Genomic DNA, 10,408 nt, shown 5'->3' on the forward strand with positions numbered 1-10,408 from the left:
AAATATGGCTTGTCCAGGGTATGCAGAACCCGTTACTCCTATCATTGGGAAGCTTCGGCTTCATTTGCAGGGTTATGTGGACAGCGAGGAGTTCTTCATTATGCCTTTGGATGGCTGTGATGTTTTGTTGGGGATGCCATGGTGCCACAGGGTACATGCGGTGGTGGATACTTACAATAGGAAAATTACTCTGACTCATAGAGGGAAAGAGCATGTATTGGATGTAAAACTCAAAGGGGAATCTGTTCCTATTGTATCCGCTTCGGCGATTTCATCAGTAATGAAAAAGCATCTTTCCGCGTACTTGATTTATGTAAAGGATGCACAGGATGATGAGTCTAAGTCTAATTTGTCAATGTTAGATAAGGACAGGGCTGATTTCTTAAGTGAGTTTCAAGACTGTTTTTCCGAGTCATTGCCAGGAGAATTACCTCCTGAGAGGCCAGAAGATCATGCCATAGATCTGATTCCTGGTAGTACTCCACCGAATAGACCGCCGTATCGTGTTAGTGCAGCCCAACAGGAAGAGATTATGAGTCAGGTGCAGGAGCTATTGAATAAGGGGTTGATTCAGCCTAGCTCATCACCCTTTTGCTCACCTGTGCTCTTAGTGCAGAAGAAGGATGGTTCTTGGCGCATGTGTATTGATTACAGGGCGCTGAATAAGAATACCATCAAGAATCGATTCCCCATACCGAGGATCGATGACATCTTGGACCGCTTACAAGGCTCCACAGTTTTTAGTCGTATTGACTTGAAAAGCGGGTATCATCAGATACGCATTAGACCCGAGGATGTGCATAAGACAGCATTCCGAACCACATTTGGGTTGTATGAGTTCTTGGTTATGCCCTTTGGTTTGACAAATGCGCCTGCCACATTTAACAGAATGATGGACAGGATTTTCAGGCCTCATAGAGAGTTTGTGGGCACATTCTTTGATGATATGATTGTGCATTCACAAAATGAGAAAGAGCATAGAAGGCATTTGGCCATTGTGTTTGCAGAACTCAGAAATCATAGATTGGTGGTTAATGGCAAGAAGAGTGAGTTTTTCTTGCAGGAGATACATTTCTTGGGGCATATTGTGTCTGGTCATGGAGTCCGTATGGATCCAGCAAAGGTGGAAGCAATACTTAATTGGCCAGCTTTGAGGACCGTGCATGATGTACGCAGTTTTCTAGGATTGTGTTCCTATTACAGGCGTTACATACGGCACTTTGCTGAAATTGCTTCGCCTCTTCATGCTTTGACGAAGAAAGCAACTCCGTTTAGATGGGCTGATCGGGAAATTACAGCATTCAAAAAGCTCAAAGAAAAGCTTACTTCGGACCCAGTATTGGTGTTACCGGACCTCCGAAAGGCTTTTGTTGTCCAGTGTGATGCATGTGGAAGTAGCATTGGTGCAGTTCTCATGCAAGAGGGACATGTGATAGCCTATGAGAGTAGAGTTTTGCAAGATGCCGAGAAGCATTTGCAGGTGTATGAGAAAGAGATGTTGGTTGTAATTCACGCTCTTTCTACATGGAAACACTACTTGCTTGGGGCTGATTTCACTGTGCAGACAGATCATCAGACCTTGCGATATTTCCTCACGCAGACTAAGCTTTCAGAGAAGCATATGCGTTGGGCAAACTTTTTGTCAATGTTTCACTTCCAGATTGTGCATGTGGAAGGCAAAAAGAATGTAGTGGCAGATGCTTTGTCACGCAAGCCACAGGTCTCTGCAGTTTCACTTGCTTATCATCATGAGCTTGATGAAATGAAAGAGCAGTATGCCCATGATGAGGATTTTGAAAGGTTGTATGATCAGATGTCTGAGGGTCAGCGGCATGAGCATTACATTCTCAGAGATGGGTTTTTATTGATGCATGGCAGACTGTGTGTTACCAGGCCATTGCGACTCAAGGTTATGATTGAAAGTCATGCTCCACCGTATGCAGGTCATAGAGGTATTGACGCCACGGTCAAAGCAGTGGAGACTTTCTTTTATTGGCCAACCTTGAGAAGAGATGTTGATGCCTTTGTGAGGCAATGCATCGTATGTCAGAAGGTAAAGTTTGACCGTCAGAAGACACCAGGGTTATTACAGCCTTTACCTATTCCGGATAGACCTTGGGAGAGCATTGCCATGGATTTTGTATTTGATCTTCCACGGACACAAACGGGAAATGATGGCATCTGGACTATCATATGCAGGTTCAGTAAGCAGGCACATTTCATTCCCGTGAGGAAGACAATTAAAGTGGATCATATCGTGAAGTTGTTCATGGCGAACATCTTCAAGTATCATGGCTTGCCTACGTCTATCATTAGTGACCGTGATCCACGGATGACGAGTTTGTTTTGGAGAGGGTTGTTTGACAACATGGGTACAACTCTCAAGTTTTCATCGTCATTTCATCCACAGACAGATGGTCAGTCAGAAGAGGCTAACTCTACAGTGTTGGATCTTCTCAAGTGTTATGTGTCAGAGCACAAGCAACAATGGGAAAAGTATCTTCCTTTGGTGGAGTTTGCATATAACAACACTGTACATAGCTCGACAGGCAAGGCGCCTTTTGAGATTGTAGAAGGAGGGAAGAAGGTACCACCCATTTTGCATACAAAGGATAAGATCTTTGAGGCTGATCAGTATGTGGAGAGCTTGGATGAAGCTTATCGGAGAGTTAAGTTGGCCCTCCAGAAAACTCAGCAGAAGCAAAAGAAAGCCGCAGACCGTCACAGACGTGATTTACAGTTTGCATTGGGTGATTGGGTTCTTTTGCGTTTTGAAAAGGCTAGACTCAAGAAGATGAAGGGTAAAGAGCGCTTATTCCCTAAGTTGAGTATGCGATATTATGGGCCTTTTCAGGTTTTGGAAAAGATTGGTGAGGTAACCTATCGTTTGAAGTTACCAGATCACTGGAGGATTCACAATGCTTTTCACGTGAGTCTTCTTAGACCTTTCCGTGGGGATGTGCCTGAGGATGTATCAGATGAGGCTCAGCCGGAAGTTGAGGAACTTGATGAGGTTCTGATTCCAGAGCAAATACTGGCACATAAAGAAAGGAAGGTACGAGGTAAAGTTTCCCGTCGCTATCTTGTGAAGTTTAAGAACTATTCACCGATGGATGCGAAGTGGATGGAGGAAGGTGACTTAACAGATTCGCCTCAGGTTTTGCAGCTTTATCTTGATGCCTTTGAGTTAGAGCCGACTCTTATTGTGGCTCATTCAGGTTCAGCAGAGCATGGGTCTGGAGCATTACCTGATGCTCAAGAGGGGGGTAGCACCTCCACTCCCTTGATACAGACAGGCTCAGATGACATCTAGAGGTCGCTTGGTGCAGTTTTTTATCTCATCCGAAGGTACTGAGGCTGACAGTACATCTGTTTATGGGACTTCTATGATATATGTGTACTAGTCACATGGAGATTTTTGTGGATATGTATGGTTCACAGTGGTATACAACTTGGACTATTACTATGCCATTGCTTTGCAGTGAATGATGATACATGTGTATGGCTCAGAGAGATTGGGACGCTGATCTTGCCATATGGTATATTTCACTTTGGATATTTTGATGCATCACCAGAATGCAATCGAGGACGCTTGCCATCTTTCAAGAGGGGGGTATGTCATGGCCCTGTGAAAATGGAGCAGGACAAGTGTGGGCATGGTGGTTGCAGAGTCAGAATATTTTATGATTCACATGGGGGGTGCCCGGACAGTGTTTAAGATGTGTGGACATCCCTAGGTGTGAAGGGGGAACATTAAAACATTAAGTTTGAATGTTTATTGAAGTTTGCCCCTAGGCCTTAGTGGCCCTAGGAACTTATTAAGTTGGGGCCCTAGGGATTAAATTGGAAAGGAGTTTTCTCTCTCTTCACTCTCTCTCTTCCCTTTTTGGGGAGTCGTGTAGCAAAAGTGGAGCTCCCTTCATGCGCTTGTGAACAATCGTGGAAAAGCTCAAGAGAAAGGAGAAGGCGGCTGTTTTGCTGTGGCTGTAGCTGTTTTTCTGAGAGGAACCAGCCGTACAGCACTGTACGGCCAGAACAGGGCACTCTCTCTCTCTCTCTCTTTCTCCTCTGTTGCTGGCGGCGCACAGGACAGCTGCTGGTGGCTGCGCAGAAGCTCTGTACAGGCTGTACAGCCTGTTTTCCAGCCCAAACCCTAATGTACGACTGCCGTACAGTGTACGGGCAGTCAGGTACAGCAAGTACAGGTGCAGGCGGCGTCTTTCTGGGTGCTGGACAGACCTGTGCAGACCTGTGTATGCTGATTCAGGCTGGTACAGAAGTGGACAGCAGGCTGTTTATGCTAGTACAACGCCTGGCACGTATTCCGAGGCGGTACAGACGGGTACTGTGCTGATTTTCAGATCTGTATTTTTCAAGGACAGCATAAGAGTGAGCATCAGGAGGAGGATACAGGCAAGTGCAAGCACACGTGTGAAGCAGGATTGTGGATTCAAGTGCCTGCAGGCACAGATTAGTGCTGTTGCTTCCTCCAGTGCTGTTTCACGAGCTGAACTTGGTAAGCCTTGACTCTGTTCATCTATCTCTCTTTCTATTGCTTGATGTCTGCTACAGGTATGTGTTATCTGGCTCCTTGTGAGAGGAGGAGTATAGCAGATTGACAAGGGATTAAGACAGAGATTGAACAGCACATGTATGTTGAGCTGAGAAAATGTATCAAGCTCTTGAGTTATGCCAGATGTATGCCCATGGCTGGCCTGCTTTGTGATCTTGGCTGATCAGAGGGAGACACAGTGTGTTGCTTGAGGACACAGATCTGTGTGCATAGATCCTCTGTGCTGAGAAGGATTTGTGGGCAGTCAGATTGGACTTACAGGTGTAAACTCTTGGCTGGTTTTTGTGTTGTACTCAGCCATACATATTATTTTAATGGAATAAAGAAATACCGCAAGGGGCGCCAAGCTTTGGGGCCAACAGGTGTCGCTGTGTTTTCAGATTTGGGCATTCTAGCTCCAATCTGTGTTTTGTTTTTCATCTAGACTACAAGTGGACGGGTGATTGCTCCTACCGCACTCTGGTTTTCTATCAGAGGCCGGTTTCATGAGGGCTCCCCACAGTCAGTAAGCATCAAGTAGTCAACCCCTGGAACAAACCTGTCAGGGGCTCTGGAGGGTCTTGTGGACCTCCGTACCCAATGACCATCATTTGCAGGTTGCTGTCCAGCCTGCATATCACCCATTGGTGGCTCCTGTTCCATGCCATAAGGCTGAAATATCATGCCCGGTATTTCCTCTAACTGTGGTATATCCATAGGGATATCTTCTGCCATCTCTGGCTGTCCATTTGGACCATTTTCAGCACCATTTAAGGGCTGGTTTTGCTGCTGTAATGGCTGATTTACAGCCCTTGGTTGTTGTCCATGATGTCCATCATCATCAAAGATGACTCTGCCAGGCTCCTGTTGCCTTGCAGGCTCCTTATACATGCATGTTTCATCAAAAATGACATCATTGCTGCGTATAATCTTTCTATTGACGGGATCCCAAAGTCTATACCCCATTTCACCTCTGTCACCATATCCTAGGAATATGCATTTGTGAGACTTAGGATCAAGTTTGGTGCGCATTTCCCTGCGTATGTGCACGTACGCAACGCAACCAAACACTCTCAAGTGCTTGTATGACGGAGGCTTCCCTGTCCATACTTCCTTTGGCACTTTTCCGCCAAGCCTCGTGTTAGGTGACCTGTTTATAAGATGAACGGCTGTCATAACAGCTTCAGCCCAAAAACCATGAGGTAATGCAGCATGTGACAACATAGAACGGACCTTCTCCTGTATGGTCCTGTTCATCCTCTCTGTTGTCCAGTTTTGTGGAGGATCATAAGGAGTAGAGAGCTCCCTCTTGATGCCTTTAGCATCACAAAAGTCCTGAAACTGTTTGGACATATACTCTCCACCATTGTCGGAACGCAAAGCCTTCAGTGTTTTGCCAGTTTGATTCTCAACATGAGCAACAAACTTCTGAAACACTGAGAATGTATCACTCTTCAAACGAAGAGGATAAACCCACACCTTGCGTGTGGCATCATCAATAAAAGACACAAAATATTTTGCCCCTCCCAAAGAAAGCTGAGGCATCTCACATACATCTGTATGCACAAGCTCTAATTGAGCATCTTTCTGTCCAAGAGCTTTCTTGTGGAGGCACTGTAGTTGCCTACCATATAAACAATGCTCACAAAACTGAAAACTTGAAAACTTTAGAGAAGGCAAGTAACCCAAACGAGACAATTGCTCCATTCCTTTGACACTCATGTGTCCCAACCGGCTATGCCACATAGAGATTTCCGGCAGCTCGGTTGCATTTACATTAGCATGGTGACAAACACCTGCATGCATAAAGTAAAGAGTGTCCACCTTAGAGCCTCTGGCAACAACCAGTGAGCCCTTACTAATTTTCCACTTTCCACGACCAAATGTGGTAACATAATCAGCATCATCAAGCTGTCCAGTAGAAAGCAGATTCTTCTTGATCTCAGGCACATGCCTGACATCATGGAGCATAAGCTGTGAGCCATCTGAAAACACAAGCCTCACATCACCTCTGCCAAGAATCTTGCATGCATGGTTATCACCCAAATAAACCACTCCTTCATTGCCAGCAGTATACCTGACAAACAAGTCTCTGCCACCTGTGACATGAAAGGAGGCACCTGAATCAATGATCCATGAGTGCATACCATGACCACCTGTAAGAAGTGAATGGGCATCAAGTGAAGACGTAAATAGGACCTCATCCTCACTGCCACCTGCATGTGACACATTGATTTCTTCAATCTTGACTCCACTTTTGCCCTTTGGCTTTACATCTTTGGCTTCATCTTTGTCTTTGTCTTTGCCTTTTCCCTTTTCTTTTTGATCATTTTTCCATTTGTAGCATTGCTTTTGAATGTGTCCCTTCTTGCCACAATAATGGCATTCCAAGTCCTTTTTGGAGCGAGACTTGCTCCTTCCCCGTTCTTGGCTTTTTCCCCTTTGTTGGGATCTCCCACGTGCATTCATTGCATTGGACTTTCCAACAGAGTTGTTTTTCCTGTTCATCTCTTCTTGAAGAAGAGCACCCTCAACATCTGCATATGACAGCATAGCATGCGAATTGCTAGTGGCTGTCCTGAATGTGTCCCAACTCTCTGGCAAAGTGCATAACAGAAAAGTGGCTTTGAACTCATCGTCCATTGCCAACTTTTGATTAATGACCTGGCTGACAATACCATTAAACTCATTTAGATGGGCTGTCATAGACGCCCCTTCCTTCATCTGAAGACCTATGAGTTTCTTCAACCAATACACTTTGCTTGAGGCACTTTGTTGGGCATACAAGTCCCGCAATCTCTGCCACATTCCCCAAGCTGTCTTCTCTTCACGAATGCTGAAAAGTAATGAGTCTGACACAGACAACATGATAGTAGATCTTGCCAGCTCATCCATATCTTCCCACTCTTCAGCAATAAGAGAAGCGGGCATTACACCTCTTTCTTTGATAGGCTTGTGCTGCTTTTTCTGGAGCAACACATTGTAGCACTGGGTTTGCCATATATCATAATTATGCGAGCCTTCAAGCTTCTTGATGTGAAGCAATGAAGAGCTCTCACCTGTGGTTGCCATAGCAATATGCAACCTGTCAATGCCTGACTCCCTGCAAAATGTGCAAACACTGCACCAAAAGCACACAAAGTGCTCACAGTTGTTCTCCCAAGCTTTATCTGCCACTGCGGAAGCACAAATGCAACTTTTCTCCCACTTTATGTGATGAAATCACCAAAATCTGGTTGCTGCAGATTTAGGACAGCACCTTAAATGTGTTATGTTGCCCTTTCAAAGTACTGTACAGCAGTACTAAGTGCTTACCTGTGATGTACCAAACCTGTACCGGCAAGTACAGCAGCTGAAATTGAACCTTTTCCTCACTCAAATCAGTGTACAGCCATGCCAAAACTTGCACAAAGCTGTGCCAAATCTGTACCAGTAGGTACAGCAGCAGTAAATGCTCTCCTGGCTGTCCAAATGAGTGAAAATCAGACTTTTATAGTCCCGTACACTGCATACAACAGTCCCGAACAGAAATTGGGCAAAAGCCCCTTGACTGCAAGCTGATTTCTGAGGATTCAAGGCATAAAAGTCTTGCTTGCTGCTTTGCCAAGCTTAACAAGCATAAAATCTTGAAAAACCCCTTGATTTAAGATCAATTTCTGATCATACATGGTACATTAGCGCACATGAAGGCATCCAGAGTCTTCACGATGCTTCCCCCTGGCCACATATACATCCAATACATGAAAGCCCCTTGATTTACAGGCACATTGAGTGCTTGTAAGGCATCAACACATTATCCACAACATCAAATGCGATTGCCTGCATGCAAATCAACCAAATCGGCACAAAAGCCCCTTGATTTGTACTGCAATTTGCTGCAATTTTGCAAATCAATCCAATCGGCACAAAAGCCCCTTGATTTGCACTGCAATTTGCTGCAATTTTGCCCGAATGTGCGATTTCTCACATCATACAGCATGTATGACTGCTTAATTGCACAATTACATCAAAAGCCCCAAATTTCGACATCCAATTTCCTGCAAATTGATCCTGATTGTGACCAATGTCACCCAATTTTGCCAATTTTGCTCAAAATTGAGCAATTGGGCACCTGCACCTGCTCAATTGATTGAATTGATAAGAAATTCCCAAAATTGAAGGCAAATACCTCTTAATTTTTTGAATTTCTCTGATCTGCAGGCTGAGTTTCAGTTGTTGCAGGAGAGGGGGTTTGCTGCTGCTGCTGCAGAAAAGGTGCTGCACGTGTGTTGATGCTGGAAGAGGAAAGAAGACCTGAATCCCTCTTTCACCTTGTCTCTCACTGTGGGGTTGGCGGATTCATTGAGTTCGACACCAAGCAGGAGGCTTGCATGGCCATTGTGAGGCGGGATGGGCACAAGTTCGGGGGGGGGGGGGGGGGGGGGGTAAAAGAAAAGCGGCGGGCAATGCAGGCGGGGGGGGCAAGGAGAGGCGCGAGGAGCGAGGGGGCGAGCAGGCAGGGAGGGCGACGGGCGCTGTGCAGCAACGCGAGTAGGGAGAGGGGGCGGGAGCTTCAGCGAGCAAAAAAAATTCGGTGGGTACGGATCTAGAGCGGACATCGTTTTATACGAAGTTTAAAGACCGAGGTGTCGGAATGCACAGCAGAAAAATAAGACAAGTGCTGTAGAGAACAAAACGCAGAAGTGTAGATAGAGAGAGAGGCTGTATAAACTCTGCAATATACACAAGATCTGATACAAAACTAGGTGTGGGAGCAAGGGTGGTATTTATACAACCCCCGAGTGCCAGTTAGCCAGGTCAAAACAGCCGGCAAGATGCTCTACATGTCCATGATTGTGAAAAAGACAGTCGGCCAGCATATACATGGTCGGCCGGCAGAGGACATCAGTCGGCTAGTCTTGAGAGAGTCGGCCAGCACAGGACAGCCTTCCACGACCCAGGAAAAATAGGGAAAAACATGGAAAAATGGGGAAAATGAAAATCCGTAGCCTAATGTAGATCTCCTCGTGTCTGGATCTCCTCCCCAATCTGAGTCACTCCAACCTCGGAGTCGGACTCCATTCGTTGTTCCCCTCTAGTGTCATAGAAGAGTCCAAGATCCTTCGTACCCTGCAGATACCCCGAGATCCGCAATCCTGCGTCCCAATGAGTCTTCAAAGGCGTCTGCACTCTCTCTCTACTCTCTAAAGTTGATGCTAAAGATTCTCACCACATAAAGGTATAAAGAAGGCCCTGTTGTGCGTTATCATGATCAAGCTCAGTGCATGTAACATTGTGGGTCTATGAGACCAAAAGTGATACAATGGTGTCCATGTAAAGAGAGAGAGAGAGAGAGAGAGAGAGAGAGAGAGAGATCATTGGCATTTGTGAAACAGATCCGAAGGTTCAATTCTTGAGGGAATCACTTGAAAAGGCTGGATGTCGTGTTGGGCGGAAATTCTTTAAATCAGAAGTTTGTGGCAGGGCTACAGCTGGAGGCTATGATATGCAAAAAGGGGTTTGTGTTCTTTGTCTCACTGATAGGATGGTTTGCTTGTGTAGAGCTGTAAGTCTCTTAACAGTGTAGCAATTTAGTTTTTTTGGAACTTGACAGTGCCAGAAAGGCACTTCAGGAGCTGAGCTAATTTGCTGAGGAATGGGTTAAATTTTTCCGAGCTTGAGGTTGGGGGAATGAAACAGGGAATTGCTGTCTGTCCACCTGTTATTCCTTGCTGGTATGGTCAAAGGGGTAGCTGAGTACATTCCACGTCTATGAATGGCAGGGGAACAGCTGTTCTTGACTGTCATGAGCACAGGAGGCCATGTGTAGAGTGCTAGAAATATTTGAATATTTTTATTGCGTGATATGTAAAGTCC

At 45.5% G+C, this 10,408-nt stretch overlaps 1 protein-coding gene across 2 annotated transcripts in view; it reads left to right on the top strand.

Annotated features, from left to right (window-relative positions):
* LOC147610389 (Ku70-binding family protein) overlaps positions 1 to 10,408 on the top strand; it is a 94,732-nt gene that overhangs the window by 30,927 nt on the left and 53,397 nt on the right. For both annotated transcript variants that reach the window (XM_086786349.1, XM_086786350.1), the window contains exon 3: positions 9,928 to 10,049. In XM_086786349.1, coding sequence (XP_086642475.1) covers positions 9,928 to 10,049 — 122 coding nt within the window. The remainder of the gene's footprint in view (positions 1 to 9,927; positions 10,050 to 10,408) is intronic.

Source organism: Cibotium barometz, chromosome 49 (assembly GCF_041138505.1).
Source record: "Cibotium barometz isolate CiBa-2024 chromosome 49, ASM4113850v1, whole genome shotgun sequence".
Lineage (NCBI taxonomy): Eukaryota > Viridiplantae > Streptophyta > Polypodiopsida > Cyatheales > Cibotiaceae > Cibotium > Cibotium barometz.